Raw genomic sequence first — 20,656 nt, forward strand, 5'->3', positions numbered from 1 at the left:
AGCTCCCTCAGCCTGTCTTCACAGGGGAGGTGCTCCAGCCCTCTGATCATCTTTGTGGCTCTCCTCTGGACCCTCTCCAACAGCTCTGTCTTTCTTGTACTGGGGGCTCCAGACCTGGACACAATACTCCAGATGAGGCCTCACAAGAGCAGAGTAGAGAGGGACAATCACCTCCCTGTCCCTGCTGGCAAACCCTCTTCTGATGGAGCCCAGGATTAATTAATTAACAGGATATCTCAGAAACTCTTCTACATTGCAGACCTCATGAGGCATACATCTAATTGCAAAGAATTCTACAAAGCCTCCCTCCGTGCCCACACCCTGCAGGCAGCCTCTCAATCTGCTCCTTTGTCAAACACTGCCCTTCTACAGCACCAAATTTGAAAAACCATAAAGCTACTCAAGGCAACAAGTAAAATGAACCTGGTTCAGGCAAGCATCTTGTCAGTCAAGATGCTGATCATGTTTTTCAAGTAAACCTCAATTGTTATTGCTTTCCAGAGCTGCATATTTACAATCCAGAAGGTAGAACAAGACCACTTGTTTGATAAACAACAGCCAAAGCCTCTATCTGGGATACAAACAACTTTATTCAATACACCCAGTTCTGGATGACAGGTTTACTTCCAGGAATTTCAGAAATGTACAGGAATACTTTCAGATGTAACCTCAAGATTCTTATCTGCAATTCTATCTCTGGAGTAAGTGACATAACAAGAAGAGCCCATTTCCTTTCTTGGGAAAGGAAGCTGTTCTCATCTGAGCTCTGAAGAAGTGTTTGACTCGGTGCCAATTGCAAAGAGCGTGTGAATTTTCATAAGAATTCAGGCCAGACCAGGGTTTTTAAGAAGAGAAACACTGGAAAAAAAATCCCAAACAAACAATTTGATGGAAAGGATTTCACCAGTAGAGTTTCTTAACAATACAAAACCATCACAAAAACACAACAACACACACAGCTCTGTATTAGTCCCGTCAGACATGTTCATTAATGACTTATCACTAAAAGCAGATTATGCTAATAGACTTTCTGATGACAAAGCTAGAAAGCAATCAATAAAGCAGATGAAAATATTACAAGAAGCAATGAAGTAGACTACTGAGACAATAAGAAGTACACCAAGGTTTAAAGATACTGATAAAAGCAGCATGTGAGAAAGTAACAGTGATGGTAGCCATGTGACTAAGAACCAAATGAGCTGAGTGACAGTTTGTAGCTGCTTCTAGCTGTCACACAAAGAAATGAGACACAGGACATCCCAAGCTATGGCTGTAAGCAAAGAATGTAAGCAATTAATAAAACACCCTTAGCACTCATCAGCACAAGATGTAATGTTTTCTCAGGAAGAGGAAGCAGTATTTTCATTTTTAAATACTGTCACCAAGCATTTCAGTCTAACGCTCCCATTTTAAGCACTGCCAGTCTACGTTTTCTCTGACAACAATTCTTTTTGATTTTAAATGCCTTGAAGCTGCCTCATTTTAACCTCATTTAGAAAGTGGTTGCAGGGTAAACAAGCCTCCCAACAGTATGTTATTACTTAACAAGTGCTTGGGCAGAATGACTTAAACCCTCAGAGATGAAACAATAACCCACCACAGGAGCACTACCTGCTCACAGACAGCTGTTCAATAGCAGCACCCTTAAGGTATCATACCTGGCCATTCAACTATTCATTTTCTAGCAGTTTTTATTTCCTTCATTGAAGAAGTTGGATCTCATTAATTCACCAGAAATTTCAGTTTTTATCTTTAAGCAATATTAATGTTAAAATAAAAGCTAAATGCTGCCCTCTGCTTAGAAACGTTTCAGGAGAAATTGTGCTTTTGCTAAAACTTGTCCTGCCGCTCAGATGCCAGCTGAGCCACCAGATGTGTGGGACAAGCTGCAGAAAACACTCCTGCATGTCATCAGGCTTTGAGCTTCATCAAAAGGAGAGGCCCAGACCTGAAGGCAGCTTGGAGGGACTCTTTGTCTCAGAGGTGCAAACTGCCCCATCTGCCTCTTCTTGCAGCACAGGTAGCAGCTGCTCCACATAGACTGGGAGGGCGACTGAGGAACGCAGTATCTTACATCTTATTACAAACAACTGAGACTCACATGCACTCAACAGAACTGAACAAAACGCTCCCAACAACAACAACTGGTTTGACAGTGCAACCCTTAAATCTCAAACCCCAAAAGAAGTTACTTGACATTGGCCAGGTTGCTTTGTCAGTTGTTTTGGGTTGTTTTTTTCTTCCCCTTTGAGAAAAATCCTAAGGATCTGAACAAATTTAGGCAAGAGCCTAACAGACTAAACACAGCCATAGAACAGCAGTTTGCTTGCAGAGTGCATATGGAACCCATCCACTAGATGTCAGTGTCCTCTTGGGCAGAGGAAACACTGGAAGCCAACGAAAAGAAGGTGACCTGCAGTTCCTGCTCGTCAGCTCAACTGTTAAGGAGGAAATCCTTACAAAGCATCCCCTACGGTGACCTGTGCCCCCACTGAAGCAGCAGCAGCAGAAGTAATATTTGTGGCTGTCACACAGAACAGTAACACAGTCCTGGTCCCAAGGTTCAGCCAAAAAAGCACTTACTGCTATAAATCAGTTTTGTTCCATCAACTCAATCAGATTATTGAAATAGTACACACTGGAACTGAACCATTTACTGAGAATTGTCTCTGCAGAGCTCCCTGCTGCAAAACCTAAGTCTTAAAACCATCAAGACAGACTCAAAATCATTACTTTCCAAAGAACATATCTGTACAGGGACACAAAAAACAAACGGGGCCTTGGGGCATCTCTCTTATGCGGAAAGGCCAAGAGACCTGGGGCTGTTCAGCCTGGAGAAGGTGGGGACAGATCTCATCAATGCTTATAAATAGCTAATGGGCAGCAGGCAAGTGGATGAGGCCAGGCTCTTTTCAGTGATGTGCAGTAGCAGAACAAGATGCAATGGGCAAAAACTGCAACTCAGTAAGTTCCACACAAATGTAATGAAAAAATTCTTGACTGTGAGGGCGTCAGAGCACTGAAAGACACTGACCAGAGAGGCTGTAGAGTCTTCTTCCATGGAGATATTCAAGATCTACTTGGAATTTTCCTGTGTGATCTACTGTCTCAGGAACCTGCTTTAGCACAGGTTGCACTAGATATCTCCAGTGGTCCCTTCCAATCCCTAGGATTATGAGGAGAGTCTGAAGATCATGAGCTGCTTCATAGAACACAAGGGAGGAAACGTACAGCACATATCAAAAGACATGAAGGCATTCAGAATTGGTGATACAAAGGCTGCACTTCTGCTTCCTAGTTCTTAAGATGACCAAAAAAAAAAAAGTAACTAAAGTTCACAAAAGGTAAACCAACACACAGAACACTTTTGGGAAAAAAAAAAAAAAGAAAAAAAAAAGAATAGTACTTTTCTAAACCTAAATGAAGCCAGGCCTAAGGGCTTAGGTTCAGAAACAATAGATTAAATGCTTATAGCACAGAGTGAAATTCTTTTAATAGACGTAGAAACACCACACCTACAGGGGGAGAGAGCAGAAGTCAAAGTTCAGACACATGTGCCTGCTGCAGGAAGAAAGGGTGGGTGAGTGCTTCCATGAGTTTGCACTAAACCTAGATACTCATAAGAACTGTATGTGTGAGCCTAGAAGGAGAACACCAATATAAAAGGAATCTTCTACTCTGGATAGATTGGGAAATTAATGGCAACAGGGGAACTGACAAGGGACTGACAGGCCAAAGGGGAAACAGCTTCAATACAAAAGCACAGACCAGCAAGGTTGGTTAAGGTCTGAAGGGAAGTCAAGCTGAGATTCTGTAACATACATGGGCACAGCTGGGACTGCATAAGACCTCCACTATTAAAGAACCAATCACAACACCGACAGCAAGCACAAGAAATGTTCTCATGAAGGAGACAGGGAAGACTATGAAGCTTAGAAAACAAGAAATTCATTTTAGAACCATAACACATGCCAAATTAGAAAGTACTCAGTGAGTCACAAGATACAGATTTCTCTCTTTTTAAAGGAATCACATCAGTTTCCCAGAGACACCTCTCACTCAGTGTCCCAGCAGGAAAGCCATCCAGGTCCGGGCTCAAGCAGGTGGCTGAAGTCACAGCCAGAAGAACCACTGCCATATCCTTGCCAGACAGGCAAAGCACATTCACCACAACTTTTTCCTTTAAAATGGGAACTAAAAAAAAAAAAAAAAAAAAAGAGGAAGTAGAACAAAAAGAAATTACACAGCAGTAAAAGAGTAAAGCATTTATAAGCAAGGCCAGGATGGGCTGTGAAGCAGTATCAGTGCAGGAACTCAATGTGCCCTGAGAGAAATGGGGAGGATGGCTTTTTTCCTTTTTCTCTCTCTCATTATCCACTAGTCAGAAGAAAGGAATAAGGCATTAGGCTGGAACATATTATGACATTTTTTAATATTCTGAAAGAAACTCTATAATACCCGAAGATCCTAAAATTCATCTAAATCATCTTTCTCCCCAGTTAAGAATACATCTGCTGCACAATGTGACACTGCGCTTTCCTGGCAGCTTTATACCATCTCCTCCACGTTCCTGCTCTGCCCCAAGTACCATGGCTGCCATCAGGACAGTCTTCAGATCACTTCAGCTGTTCGTTCCTTCATAAAACAGTTGTTTTGTTTTCAAGAAACCGCATCTCCTACCAACTCACATTTGCCTGAGCAAGTCTTTCATAGTTTTATCTCTTGGCTCATAGGCTGAGAATACAAAGAAAGCTCTCAACTGTGCTCAGTAAGGAAATCATTTCAGGCTTTTCTACCCTTGTGCACATATATATGATGAGAATACTCTGCTTGCTGTTCTGTCTTTGTCCAAAGTTAATTATTTTGATAATGTAAATGAACAAGTGGCCCACTAAAGCAACAACAGCAATAAGGAGAGCATCCCAACCAAGTCCCAACTCCAACAACATTTCCTACAAGTTTTATTTATGCTGTATCTGCATCTATTTCCTTTCTGGTTTAATAATTAGTAAATTAGAATTAATAATTCTGTATTAAGTATTTAGACACTATGAAAACACTAATGGATTAATGGGATTTGATACAACTCTTCAGTTTCTTTAGACATTATCAAAAATATAAGACAACAAAAGTAGATCCTTGGTCTTTACATTTCATAGGCAAATTACAGCTATAACACCTGAAAGAAAGTAAATATTTTGTGTTCGATTCTTATGGCTCAGTTCAGACTTAGGCCAAGTTTTCTCTGGCTACAACTGGAAGTGCGCAATGTACACTCATCTCCCTTTCTCCATGGTACATTAGGGGAGCTAACACATGGAATCCAAGGAAGAACAGTTTTTGGTTATCGATATGATTCTAAGATGTGGACAGAGGTACATCCTACTTCTGCAGTTCTGGAGGTGTTAAAGCTTGGAGTGAGCCACGTTGCTTCTTCAAGACTGCCAACCCCCTTCATAATCAATGAACTGCCATTAGAATGGAGCTCCATCCCCACCAGCTGCAGACAAAGGGCAGTCTGACTGCTTTTACTGTCTGGGAAGCAACAGTTAACACAAGGAACAACAGCTTCTTATACAGTCAATTTATTGTTTTCATATCAATCACTTCACAGTCGCCCCAGACAATTTAAACATTTTCTTAGACTTTTCTTTCAGTTCTCTTTTCTTTCATCTTCTCTTCCTAAACCACTAATCTCCTTTATTGCAATTTCTTCCCCATATCAGAGCAAAGGCTGTCTTTACAGTAACTCGTTACTGCCACTGGCTGCAGCCCACAATTGCCCATCTAGGAGCAGGAAAGTTGCTCAATACAAAATGCCTCTTCTCTGTTTATAGACACACTTCAACAAACTCTTAGACTGTGCTACAGCTGTGGTAAAATTCATAGTCTCATACTGGAGAAACAGAAGACAAAGACAGAATTAACAAGGTGACTCGGTGAGAAGCTCCGACTGCCAACAAATCAGAAGAGACACCGGAGAGATTAGCATTACAAAGCTCATTGTCTGCAGAAATTGGAGCTATGCCTTATTCGATGGTAAAATCCCACTGAATATTCCTGGCACAAACACAGCTTGTTCATTTTTGCTGCCTCTTTCACTCAGCATTGCACGACGTGCCATCCCTGCAGCCAGAGGGATCACAGCCCACTAACCTGTGTGCACCCTCCTGACACCACACCATCCCCACAGGGAACCTCCTGCTTTTGAGCATCTTCCTCCTGAAACTTCTTACTGCTTATTTCTCTTCAACTCTTTGAAAGGGTAGGTAACTGCAGGACGAGGGGAAATGGTTTTGAGTTGAGGGAGGAAGATTTAGGTTGGATGGCAGGGGGAAATTCTTTACTATGAGAGTGGTGAGGAACAGGCTGCCCAGAGAGGTTGTGGATGCGCCGTCCCTGGAGGTGTTCAAGGCCAGACTGGATGGGGCCCTGGGCAGCCTGGTCTGGTGTTAAATGGGGAGGTTGTGGTCCTGCATGTGGGAGGGGAGTTGGAGATTCATGATTCTTGAGCTCTCTTCCAACCCTGGCCATTCTGTGATTCTCCATCAAAATAGTTTTTTACCTAAGAGGGGGTATAGTTTATAGCATCTTACCGAGTACAGCTTTCAAAGTAGAGAATTGACACTTAACTACACTTTAAGGTAATGGAAAAGCAGGTTGGAAAGCACCGGTCATGGCTCATCAGAGTGACAAAACAAGCAGATGAAACACAGCAAGAGAGGAAAGTTGCATTATGAAGTTACTTCCTCAGAACAGATCTATCAAAGCTACACAAGGAAGAGCTAGATAAGAGAGAATAGAGTCTGAAATGTTAGAGTAGGGTAGGAAATAGTAGAAGTGAAGTGCATTTGGATTTTCATGTTACATTAAAAAAGAACTGGGAAAGCAAGGCACAGCACTGAACAACTTCGGTGGAACAGGCTGTACTGCTATTTACATCCACGAAAATTACTTGACTTGCTTTTCAGTGTGGAAACAGGTATGTCTTAAGTTAGCAAAAAAATCAACTTCTAAAATCCTAAAGATCTCACTGCCTACTACAACACCTCTAGCAAGGAAATAGGCCAGGAACTGTGTGCAGTTTGCACTGGGGTAAGATATGCTCCTTTCCAAATTATAAAGGCATCCAGCACTCACTAAAAGATACTATTTTAACCAAGTAGGACACACATCTAATTTCTCAATCTTTCTTTCCCTCAATGGACGTGGCAGCATTCCAAACAAAATCAATAGCTTTAATATACCTCAATTTAATTCCAACAGTCAGTTAAGCTGAGCCTTGCAGCAACATCTGCTTTAGTTTCACTTGTAGGAATAGCAGCATTTTCCTAAAGCTTTGGCACCTTTAATCATTGCATGGTGCCTTCCCTCGAAGGCTTCCTTCCCCTCATTCTGTTTCTAGCACTGCACATCAGTATTCCAGTGAGCAACAAGAATGGCTATTAATGCTAATGAGTCCAGACAGGAATACACATTTGTCCTTAAGAGACAGTAAGGGCACAACAAGCAATAGGATGAGACGTGCAGCATTACTGCCTCCTGACTTTAAAATGCCAACTACAGACACATACTCTACAGCCAAGGAGAATCCATTCATAGGAGCACTGAAGTACCACAGACTCATCAGGATGCAGGTATCTCCTCCAGCATACATGATGGGGGACAGACTCTCATGCAGGAAAGGCCAAGTATGGCCAAGAAGGCACTACGTACTAGAAGCCTGCATCGTGATCCCAGTGCGAACTGCACTGCTGCTCTCTTTCTATTGACTGAACCCTTGCAGTTGTCAGGGCTTCACATATTTCAAGGTCCTCAGAGTAGGTCTTTGGTCTTCAGGAATCTTTGTAATAAGCAAGTGTTAAGGGGAAGCATTCAAAGTCTGCTGGATAGGGCTTTGAGCCACCTAGTCTAGCGTAAGGTATCCCTCCCTATAGCAGGGGGTTGGAACTAGATGATTTCAAAGGTCCCTGCCAACCCAAACCATTTTGTGGTTCTATGGTTTGAAACTGCAGTTACTCTATTTGCAGAGACAGATCCATAAGCAATATTAACTGGCCCAATACTAACCCTGGAACATTAATCCTAGTAAAATGCCCACGGCAATTTGTAAGGAACAGCATGAATGATGATTCTTACCAAGACGACTTCCAACAACAACCAAAGAAGGCTTAAAATGTACCAAACTACACCACAGTCACTTGCCTTCAGTTCATTCAATCCATAGTAATTTGTATAAACCTAATGCTTATTCTGAAGTTTCTCAAGTACAGGAAGATAAAGATGAGGACAGGCACATTGTTTACACGATTTTCCACTCCCTCCTTCCACTCAGCATTCACAAAGAAGTAAAAACTCATGGTTTAAAAATAAGGAAACCATTCTAGAAGTACAGTGCTAAGGAGAATAGTAGTAAAGGGGAAGGGAAAAAAGAAGCATTCAGAAGCAGACTGGAAATAAAACATCCAAGAGGGATCGCTGTTGATATGTGCTCAATCAAATACACATGTTGCAATTTGCATAAGATCTGAAACAAGTACTAAGCCCAGTGGAAAACTACACACTTGAGGGGGATAATTCAACTACTAGCTGACAATTGTAGAATTCCTAAAGGGTACTGTGTTTATGCAGTGCTTAGAAGAGATCCAACAAGCTCAGGACAAATCAAGAGACAGCAGCAGACGAATGCAGAAGGAAGCCCACAAGTGCACACGTTTCTTCTAGCTTGCAAATGCCAGGGGAGGTTTTTGAAGGACACATATTGTAACATACACACTTTGTACCAGCAAAGTTCCCCAACACACAGTTTCTTCCGGAGGCATTCTCAAGCCCAGTTCACAAGCTTAAAGGTTTGATGTACTTTCCACTCAGTATGACATTCATATACACATTAAGCTGGCCTAACACAGGAAGTGAAGAGTTGTGATCTCTCCAAACAAATCTTCAGTACAAGCATATAAAAGCAGCGAGATGAATTCCTACGAAGAGAGCATTTCATGTTTTCAGTTGCTGCCTGTTGACATTAAATTCCAGAACCACACTAGCAGGAATCTGTTATGTTAACAGGGAAAGGGAAAAAAAAAAAATCATAGAGCTCTTTAAAGTAAATATTGTCTATTCCAAGAGGAGCGATAGTCACAGAACAGGCCACAAGGAACAGCAGCTGGAAAATGCACACAATCAGCAAGATTTAGTGAATTCACCACTTCAGGACTGAGTTCTGGAGATTTTAAAGCAGTGAGTACTTCAGTGACCCCACAACATCTAAAGGACTCAGCTATGAGATGCGAGGATAGGAGGATTCACTTCTGCATCTGCTTTCTCAAACCAGCTCCAGTGATTCCCTGACATGCCCTATAAGATCCTCCCATCAAACTAAATTCACGCTCCTATTTACCTCTGAAGCACCATCAGTATCTCTGAAATATGTCAGTTCATCACTTCGTTATATCCTTGACTGAATTCTCTTTTTACTTGCCTACTATTTTTCCTCAATTGTAAGCACGTCCTGGCCTGATGTACATTTAACGTCTGGAAGTTATCTTCACCCCTAAGAGCAAAAAATACAATAATCACCAAGGTTGGTTTTTTTTTTTTTTTTAATATGCAGACATTTTTCACTGGATGGTCACGCTGCCTTACATTACCAGACACGGAACATTTTTTTCTATGAATACAGGAAGGGAAGCTTATTATGTATGCTACAAGACTGTACAAACAGGATGCTGGCTTCATTTTCACACAATCACCCATTTAAACAGTGCAATGCTTTTTTAAGTGCTGCGCTAGGAGGATGTGTTGCTATTGCTTTGCACCAAAAATACCATCGTGTTTAACAACCTATATGTGGCCAGAGCCATGCTCTCATTCAGGGCTGTCTGTAGTGAAACTCACCACCACTGGAACTAGCGAGCAATTTTAGCATTAAATATTTCTCTTTAGGAAATGGCAGTCTATAAGCAACGTCTCTCGATTCAAATCATTCATTTACAGGCTACAGATTCATGGAATTAGTAAAAAAATAAAAATACACGTAGGCTTCCCTCAGCCATAGTTTGATGTATTCAGGTTTCTACCTGCTCTCTTCAGATAGAAAAATAGTAAGTTGGAGTTCTAAGCAACTTGCAGTCTGCATTTTCACTGTAATTAAATTTAAAAAGATCGTTTAAAGGTTAAATTTCATCATCTTGATGAAAATGCTTAAAAAGTATCTGGCACCAGTTTAGGAAACAACTGGTGCAACATTTTTACAGAACAGTAGAGCAATTTTATGATAATTCCCACAGCAGTTCTGCGGAACAGCCTTTGAAAAACTTCTTGCATTTGTAAAGGAAAATATAAAAACGTTGAGAATGCAGATTTGTGAGCAATTTTTGTAAGACCTGACGTCCAGCTTAAGGACAACTTACCCTGAGCACTGAGTTTGGAAAACACACTGGTGTCCAAAGGTTTAAGTGCAAAGCCCTGATGTTAGGGTTTCATTGCAAAAACCCGTTAAAGAAAGCAAAGTAACATTTCCCCTTCTGGGCCTGCATTTCATGAACTGGAAGGAACAGAAAAGTCCATAAAGAAAGAGAACATCTCTTCCTGAACAATCAACTCCAGTGAGTGCTTGAAGCACTTCACAAGATCCTTCCACATGCCTAAAAACAGTCATTTTTCTCCATTTCCATTAACACACCGTTACGTTGATGCCACCTCACAGGAAACACTCAGTTTACACTCAGTTTGGTCATTAAGAAAACCAACAAGGTACCTTTGTGTGGTGCACTGCTAAAAATGGAAGTCTCAGACAAAAAGTGAAGGACAAAACAGTCAGTGATCTGGGGAGGCTCACTGTATCTAAGAGATTATTTCCTTCCTTTCGCAGTTTGGGCAGTAGGGGTGCTGCCCTGGAGGCAATTTATAATGAATTCATTTCTGCAGGAATTCCCAGGTTCTTGAAGCAGATAAGCTAACCTACATATATCCTTCCCTCCAGAATAGGTTCTCATTTTCCAGCTTTATTTTGAGTTAAATGATCCCACTGAGTACTCCTTCTGAACAGCTGTATTCATTTCAATTAACCATTACCTATTTGCTGATCAGAATATGAGAGGCAGTAACTAATGAAGAAAGCACAGCTACAACTCACAATCCCGTTTTCTACGCAAGAAGACAAAAACTGATGTAGAAAATAAAAGAAGACTTAAAATTGATTTCTACACATGGAAAGGCAGTAAAAAGAAGCTGAGCACTGCAGAAATGCAAACCCTAATATATTTCCCACCACAGCAGCCCATCAACACCTTACAAACCCCAGACATCCCCCATCGAAGTGCAGCACACTGTACCCATCACTTGGGCACTTGGGCCCATCACTTGTTTGTTGAGCTTGTTCTGTTAATTATTCAGTTCTGTTCAGTAAGGCTGTGCAAATAGTGGGCAACAAACCTAAGAACATCTGTACCAGTAGGATGCTACATACAAGTGTCATACATGCCACCAGGAGTGCACTGAGTGCATTGGGAAAAGACACTATTCCATCACAGGGTTATGCATTAGAAAGTCAAATACTTGTCCAACAAGAAGTAAAACATTTAGGACAGAGTGGAAGACCACTCATGCTTCTCAGGAGCTGTGCAGCTCCCACAGCAATCAGTCATTTCACCATGATGTGTAACACACACTGGCGAGTCCCTTGAGCACTTACGGACAGGAAAGCCATATAACATCCTTCGAAATGGGGACCCAGACAGCTGTCTTTATCATGTACCATCATGGCATAATTCTAATGTAGAATTCTAATATAAATGATAGACAACAGCTATTTAAAAAAAAGCAACCAAACAATGGAAGAAGTTCACTATTCCAGACCAGAAAGCGCCCTCAAAGCTCTCAGAGGTGGTGAGCAGCTTGGAACCACACCTACTGGGCTCTGAAGTGCAGCCAGACCTGCATGGACCAGAACCTACAGCTGCAGCTCTCCAGCTCAGCAGAAGAAACCAGTTTCTCATCTACACTATTCACCCAGCAGCAGATAAGATACAGAGCACATCTCTGCTATCATTGCTTACGGCCCATCCTCAACAAAAGCACAAAGCGTAAGCCATGTCAGTCGCATGCCACGCTTTACTTTCAGCCTGCCATCGACTCTCCCTGCTTAGTTTTGTCTAAAATAAGAAGTTTCAGCCACTCGTTCCTGTTGCAGTCCTGCTGCACAACAGAGAGACAGTCAGTACCTCTCCAGAACCAAAACAAGCGCTGCTCTTAATCTCACCGATCCATGCAGAAGTCGCTCTTCCTGCGATCACAAAGGGTACAAAACATCTGTGAGGTTTTAGATAAAAACAAAACGCAGATGTCATCCACATGAGCCAGTAGGAATGACAAGGCAACAAGACAGACTCACTACACAAATGCAGCAAGATGCAAAACCGTTTGAGAGAACACCACTGAACACCGACCTTAGAAAAATAAACAAAACCAGCTGGGACTTACACGACTACATAAGAAGGGAGTTAATGAAAGACAAGTTTGTTTAAAATTTACAAGTTCAAAATTGTAACTAAATAAGAGATGAAAGCATGCTCTTTAAAGCAGTATGGCTTTAACTAAGTTAATTACCCCCCGGGAGCTTTTCAGTCCATCACTTTAGACACTGAAACTGATAACTGAGACTTCTTGCCTAAAACTAATACGTTTTAGTCATGTGTAACAATCAAGGCCTGCCCTCCAACAGACACACAAGTAAGGGAATAGCCCTTCCCCTAAAAGAGAAAAAAAATCTAAATTACATGGATAAGCTTATGATCACTTAACAGCTGCGGTAGAAAGTCTGTGATAGTGACCTAAGCACTGAACAAGGCAACTAATCCATACAGCACTTGCTACTTTCACACTACTGAGTTCGTTGCCCATGGCACATTTAATAACGCTCACCAATTTGACTGTTTTTATTTGATTAAGGGAGTTCAGAAGGAAAATAACTAAAACAATTAACTGTCAGGAGTATAATGGCAGAACTTCCTTCAGAACTGCTGATGCTTCCTTCTAGAAATCCTAATGAATGAAACTCATCTTTATTTGCTTTTGCACTTTTGATCTCACAGACCTCTCAGTCCACAAGAAAACATCATTCATAGCTTCAATCCTCTTACAATAGCTGTTTTTCCTCACTGGGGCCAGTAGCTACATCAGCTAGCTGCTTTTTACTTGTTTTTTAAGCTGTTGATGTTACAGCAACATTACCTATAAGCACTCCCATAAATTGATTATCAGCTTCTTAAGAAATGAAAATATCCATTTGCAGCAAGACAGAAAAATTGGGTCACCCAAACTAGGTCATCCATTTATACCTCTTATTTAGTATCCTCAGGGATTTTTTTCTATATTATCTTTTTTGAACATAACTCTTAAGACAGTTAAAGCTGATGGCAGAAGGGAAGCTAGAAGAGGCCCTCCGAGATACAAGCTGTAACTTTCCTCTGCAAGTCTCACATGATTTAATCATTCTGATATCATTACTCAAAGACACTTCAAAACAATGGCTCCCAACTCAGAACAATGGTCCTTCACTGCCCTCTCTTCCTCCTCATCTTTTGAGGAACTTGCTTTCCTAGCAGAGCTCCTCATTAACTCTTGTACTGTCTCAGTGGCACTGGGCCAGAGCTGCACATCGTGCCTGGAAGGTGCAGGATTTGAGACAGTGACCCAACGGTGCAGCCACAACTCCCAACTCTGGATCCAAACCCCACAGCTGGATCAGGGTGCTCTCCTTCCAGGAACATATTCTGACCAAATTTGATGTTTGCTCATGAGATGAGTTTACACTGTCAAGTTCTTAATCAGATGAAACAGGAAAACCAGGAGCTTAACCTCTTTGCAACATCCCCATGCTAGTTAGCAGAACTAGAACTGAATATCCATGCTTCACTTAAAGAAAATCCTGCACTTCCCAAAAGCACCAAGAGCTTTTGCACTACTCAATTCATTTATATTCATTTATGCTCTACTCAGTTCCACAACTGATCTTCAACGCCTCTCCCTAAACAAAGTATTTCAGACAATCAGGAAAATTATCATCTATCCTCTGCTTTCAGTTCTACCACATGTACTCGTGGTGCTGCTCCCAGCACTAACAAATGCATTGCTATTCTCTCTGGGCCAAAGCTTCCTACATACTAAACATATTACAGCACAACTGCAGCACCATGAGTTCCTTAGCACACAACCCACGAATTTTAAATAGTAACAGTGAAGAAAATCAAACAATTCCTATTTATTACAGATTAATGGCTTTCAGATTAATTCGAAAAGTTTTGGGCTTTCGTTGCACTTACTACTAACAAACGTGTTAGATAAGCAGATATTCAGATGAACCTTTCCTTGCCTGCAGAGCTGCTAACTTCTATTTAGCAACAACTCCACACAGGAAAAATAGCCTGAATATATCATAGTTTTAAGGTAAATTGTGCACACCTCAAAACAAGAAACTGTTTCTCCAGCAATCGCACATATGCAGAAATATACAGACATGTGTACCAATACGTATAGACGTGTACATATGGGGCTGTGCAGAGCTCCAGATTAGAATGCAGTGCAGATGAACCACAGTGCTCTCAGACATCCATCTCTCTCAGCATCTGCCTATATAGGAAGTATGGATCTGTGCATACCTGCTTACACCGAAAAGCACTGTAGGATTGAGATCCGAATAAAAGCTAAGTACCTGACAGGCCATTTACATTATTTGGGATGCATGATGCATGCCACGAAGTGCAATGATGAGACTACCACATGCTCGTTCCTCCTGGACATTTTTACAGTATCCAAAGCACGCAAACCCTCAGTACATAAAACAGGAGAGAGAGCAAACAACTTATTTTCTCTGACAAAACCCAGAGCATTGCCCAACCAAGTTGTTTTAGTTTCATTTGCTTGAAAGAACTACTGCAATTTTAGTTTGCAAGATCTTATATCCCAGAGTCTCTATAGGAGCTCTGTGGTTGTATTTAGCCACCCCTACAAGAGCTCAGAATGGCATCTTTGAAACAACAGGAGAAGCATTCAGAAGAGGACAAAGCTGTCAGTTTCATGGCGTTCAGAAAACGTTGTATTTCATATAACGTCTCCAGAAGAGCAGTTCCCAAAATTCCAGAAGCCTTGAAGCTGAGGGTGACCGCAGTGACCGTGCTCCAAGCAGAAGTACTGCACAGCAAGGAAGCTCTGGGCACGGTGTGCAGGACTTCTCATCGCTCACAAGGAAGCAATTTGCTCCCCCCACACGCCCCGGATCGAATTAACAGCATTAACTGAAACACAGTTAGCGGGAATAAAGCTTCAGGAATATGTTAACACTCCATGCAAAGCCTCACGCGGGAGACAAAACAGAACAGTCATTTTCATCATGAGCCAGTGGTCTGCGACCTACTGGCATCTGTAAGAGCAGAGTTCCTTATGACACATCAGCGGACTTCTGGGCACATTCTCCAAGGCCAACATCTGTCTATCACAATTACAGGAAGACGAACACTCAGAACTGTTGATGCTTCCCCAAAACCCCCCGCTTTATATGAATTTCCTAACAACCTGTACTTACACTAAGTAAAATTTGTCTCAGTCTTCTTTAAAAAAAGCAAGCACTTTCATAAATTAAAACTTCAGAGGCCAGTGAGCTTAGTGGACTCCAAGTGTTTTCCCTAGTTTGGCCAGAGCAGATACAAACTGTTTCTCTTAAAAAGCCACTGTGCATTCTGTAATGTATGTGATGAATTGGAAAGCTCATGCTTCAAACTGTGTTATAAGCATGAAACTCATCTAGTAAGTAAATACTACAAAACATCACGTCCAGAAGTATCTATACACTTCATTTTTTTAAGAACACATAAAAGTAATTGATAATGTGTTCTGGAGACACACGACTCGTACCTCTCTCTGCTGATTTGCCTTATTACATGTCCTCTAAAACAATTATATTCACAGGTACTCCAGAGGTACATTAGTGGTATTTGAATCAGAGTTCACACAAATGCACATCAGTGTACAGACAAGCTTTTAAGAAGGGTGTTCCCTAAGTGCTGCGGTTATGGTTGAATGTATTGTCCTCTCCTTAATGGTATATTAGATTGCACAAGAATTAGGAAAAAAAAAAAAAAAAAATCAACAGCACACTTATCATCAGTATGTGGGCTTTTACTCTGTATCTGAGTCGTCCTGATCAGTGACTTAGAATTGCCAGCATTGTCATTCCACTGTTGGTAGTCTCAGCTATTTTTGAGGTGATGCAATTTCCTCAGAAGTAAATAACATCCCACCTCCTCTTTTTTTCATGAAGTAATGAGAGAGCAGGATCTAAAATTAAATTACACACACACACACACACACACACACACACACACACACACACACACACACAAAAGAGACCAGGAGACTATAAAAAACCTCTTTATCTTCTTCAAATGAACGATTTATTCAAGATCCCTTTTGTACTTTAGAAAACAGCAAGTCAAGTTCTTCAATACCTCCAAACCCAGAAGTCTGAGCTCTGATGGACTGAACAGAAGACAGGAAGCAATGCTCACCTGTATGAATTAATTACCAGCATTCTCTTGAACAAAAGGTATAAAACAACTTAAGACCTAGTAACTCTCTGCAAAATCATTAAGCAACATCATCAGCAGTATTTAGATTGATGATCCAAGACAGGACGGTCTTAATAGCACTGTCTCCAAAAAGCTGAGGGTCTCCTACATGGTAACCAGCACGAAAAGCAGAAAGACTTTCAGCCATTCTCTGTGTTCCATAAGAACAGATTAGTCGGGGATATAACCCCAAATGTTGTCAAATAGATATATACTGCAAAGCATTTGTAAAGCATTATCTCAAAAAATTAAATGCTGTTTCACCACTCATATTTCAGTTCTCCTATATTACAGTGGCAACCTATATCAGAGAAACGACAGCATGACAGCAGCAGAACACTCCTGCTTAGAATATCAATAAGAAAAATAAATATAATAGCTGTGGACTTACTAAATGAACATCAGCAAAATGGTATTTATTGAAGTTTTCCTAAAAACTAGAGGCTAGAAAAACTATTTTCATTGAGAAAATGCTTGACTTCCAATCCTTGTTTGAGATGAGACATATTCGTTGCAGAAAATGAGAATTCAGGCCAGGTGGGTTGTACCCATACAACACAAAGCACCAAGAGGAAGCAATCTCCTCTTCTTACCCAGGTATCAGTGTCAGCTTGCACGTACTGCAAGCACACGAGTGAAAACCTAACCTTGATTACCTGAGGCCCACCTGTCCCTAGAGCCACAGACATCTGCACACAGCAAAATGCATTGGCAAGCCTCCACTGCTGTCAGACTCACGCTTCACTTAAACCCAACTGTACACAGCCGTAACACTCAATAATAAAGTCCTGCTTACTTATGAATGCAAAGCAATTAAGATTAAATCCATCTGATCTCCAGTAAAAGACAATATCATTTACCTCGTAAGCAGAAATATAAATAAATATGCCAGCCCTCCCCCTTCCAAGTAGAGCACGCTCCCAGGGACACCCAGGGCATCACTAAATAGCAGCTGTATTGATCTGCACTTTGGACTTTAAGCCAGACCCAGCAGCCAAACCCAGCCTACCTGACCACAGCTCCAGCATTTTTAGCACCTCCTCCAGAACTTGCTGGCACCCACCTGTCAGATAGATTTAGTTCATTCACTGTGCCCTAGCCATAATTCTGTAAGCCAATTAGTCAACACTCAAAGGCAATAAAGATGTGACACAAGGAACCGCCTTCAGTTGCATTCACCACTATTCCATTCCTATTTTTAGATTCCATTTTGACTTGGAAATGAAAGGATGAGTAACAGCAATTCCTTTTCTACAAACATGCCATTGCATTGCAGCAACAATACATCCTGCGCTTACATGAGAAAATAACGCTTTCCTCTTCCTCCCCACAGCATCATTGCTAAATCTTAAAGGAAACAGTATAGAAGCCTTTTGCACCCTTCAACTCTCTTCTTTTTCCTCCTCAATCACCCCAGTGAGCACCTTAGCATCGTGGTGCAAAAATAATGACTACATATATAAATAAAAATCCCAACAGCACAACAACAACCACAAGCCGAGCATGATCTGAGTGAAAATAATCAGTAACTGCGATTCTCATCGCCACGGTAACCTTTATCTTCTCTGATACATGCAGATGAACGCTGAAACTAAGGTGAGTATTCACACCAAGGAGCAGCATCTTGGTTTCCTGGTTTTCCTGTAATTTATTATGCAGAAATAAAATAAGAACGTTTGAAATAGAAAAAAAGACATTTTGGATGTAACCCGTCTTTGGGACATTGCTTTGGGCATTTAACGCTATTTCAGGCAATACACCTTTATCCTGAAATGCCTTAACAACTGGTTTCTGAGATCCTTTTTCTCACGTTTCCTTTTCAGCAGCACTTGGTGCTCCATGCGAGCAATAGGAAAGCTTAGGGCTGGGCAATTCAAGTGAAAGCAAAATAAACACAGCGTTGGAAACAAAATCGACTTCTCCACAGAGCCGTCACTACGCAGAAGAAAGGATGGCACAACTGTTAGTGCAGTAAGGAAGCTCAGGCATTAGGCTGCGGATCAGCTTTGAGACGGCAGAAGCCGATTACAGATGTAACGCAGACAGCGCCTAGCAGAAAGGCCGCCAGAGCCCGGCACCCTGCGCCGCCCTTCCCATAAAGCGCATCCAGCCCGTGCGAGCGAGGCAGAGCGAAGAGCACGGCGCGAGGAGTCGGGCCGCGTCCGATAGCAACGACACTGAAACCATCACTTAAACGACGGGATTCTGCCAAAGCGTTTAGCCCTCACATCGCGCCGCGGCGACGCTGCGCCAAGCTGAGTCCAGCGGCACAGCCCCAGCCCCAGCGCCGCTCCCCCTATTCCCGCCCCCCTTCCACTCCCCCCCCCGTTTCCCACAGCCGCGCACTTCCCGACGCGGCCCCGCCAGCCGCTTCCCACGGGCCCCCACCCGGCGCTGCCCTCCGCCCCGCGCTCCCACCGCCCGCGCCTTGCGCAACATCCGCGGCCCCTCCCGCCGCCACGGCGCGATGCGGGGCTGACGGCTGCGGATGGCCGGCGACGCGGGGTCACCCCAAACGCCGGCGGATAACGACAGAGGGAGAGGCGGAGATGCGCGCACGCGGCGCTCGCCTTCACCTCCGCGACGGGTCACAGCGCGTTCTGGCATTGTTTGAACAATGCTGAGAGGTGTCAGCGCCGCGGCCGGCAGCCCGAGGAGATCGCCTCCAGCCCTTTAACGGCCCTTTAACAGAACGGGAAGAACGAGACAGGAAAGGGGCGACTCCCGACGGCTTCCCCCGGCAGACACCGATCTCGGCCGGGAAGAAAGGGACGGAGCCGGTGGGGGATGGGAGCGGGGGGTGGGAAGGAGGATGGATATCCCCGGGGGAACACCCGGCACGGCTCCGCGGGCGGCACCGCGGCCAATGGAGGTTGGGAGGACGATCCCCCCCTGACACTGAGCGCGGCGGCCCCGCACGCAGAGGCCGAGCCCCCCCCCAACACACAGGCACACAACTCGCCGTCCCTTTATCTGCCGAAGGAAGGAGGACTGTGTGTGTGTGGGGGGGGGAGGTCGGACGCTCCCGGTGCCTTTTTCCACAGCTCCGGGGTGGGTAAGCGGGGAAGATCCTGCCGCGGAGCGAACCGAGGCCCCTCCCCGCGCAGCGCGGTGCACGCCACGGCCGCACGACGCCCGGCAGCCCGGCTGCCCCGCTCCGGCCGCGGGAGGCGGCACGGCCACGGCCCCGACCCCCGGCCCGCTCCCCCCGCGCCGCCGCCGCCCCTCACCATGAAGTCGCTGGCGAAGTTGTCCTCCCCGTTGTGGTCCGTGTCCTTCATGGCCTGCACCCGCTTAATGAATTTCCTCAGGATCTCCTCCTGGCTCATCCTGCCCCGCGGCCGCCCCGCCGCGCGGAGCCCCAGCCCCGGCCCCGGCCGCCCGCTCTCCGTCTCGAGCCCCTCCGGCCGCCGCGGCCTGCCCGGCCCCGCCTCGCCCCGCGGCCCGCTCGCACGGCTCCCTCCGCTCACGGCCGCCCGGCCGCCTCCCGCATCCTGCCTGCCTCCGCCCGACCCTCCCCAGGCGCCGCCGCCGCCACAGGGACACGACGAAGTCCCCACCTCCTCCCCCCGCGCAGGCGCGGCGGCCCCCGGCCCGGCCTTCCCCGCCCCCGCCCCTCTCGGAGAAAGCCCCACCCCCTCGGCGCCCATTGGCTCTATCCGACGATCCCCTCGCCCTATTGGCTGCCCGGCACGCTCATCAGCAGCCGGCTCGGCCCCCGTAGAGAACCTCGTTCCGCTCTTCGCCTCGCCCCGCGGTTTCGGCCCCTCCCGTTTCCCACGGATGGGCTCTTCCGAAGGGCGCTGTACTGGTGCTGGAAGGGACCACTCGAAAGGCGGGAGAGGGGGACTGGAAGTCCGGGTGGAGCGGAGCGGCGTTTTCTCTGGCCGGAGTACAATGGGATTGCGGCGGACGCCTGCCGTTCCGGGCCGGGCGGTGCTTCGCGGCGTGCCGGGACCCGTAGTCGCATCGGCGCCGCGGGGAAAGGCTCCGGCACCCGTCCTCATCCCTTCCAGCGGATGGCAACTCCTCCC

At 44.4% G+C, this 20,656-nt stretch overlaps 1 protein-coding gene across 1 annotated transcript in view; it reads right to left on the reverse strand.

The window, feature by feature from the left end:
• The window catches only part of PTPN12 (protein tyrosine phosphatase non-receptor type 12), a 69,439-nt gene extending 49,232 nt beyond the window's left edge, over window positions 1–20,207 (reverse strand). Inside the window, exon 1 of the mRNA XM_085216690.1 lies at window positions 19,853–20,207. Coding sequence (XP_085072816.1) covers window positions 19,853–19,951 — 99 coding nt within the window. The 5' untranslated portion in view covers window positions 19,952–20,207. The remainder of the gene's footprint in view (window positions 1–19,852) is intronic.
• Between the last annotated feature and the right edge of the window lie 449 nt (window positions 20,208–20,656).

The sequence above is a fragment of the Meleagris gallopavo genome, chromosome 1 (assembly GCF_905368555.1).
Source record: "Meleagris gallopavo chromosome 1, MGAL_WU_HG_1.1, whole genome shotgun sequence".
In the NCBI taxonomy this organism is placed as follows: domain Eukaryota; kingdom Metazoa; phylum Chordata; class Aves; order Galliformes; family Phasianidae; genus Meleagris; species Meleagris gallopavo.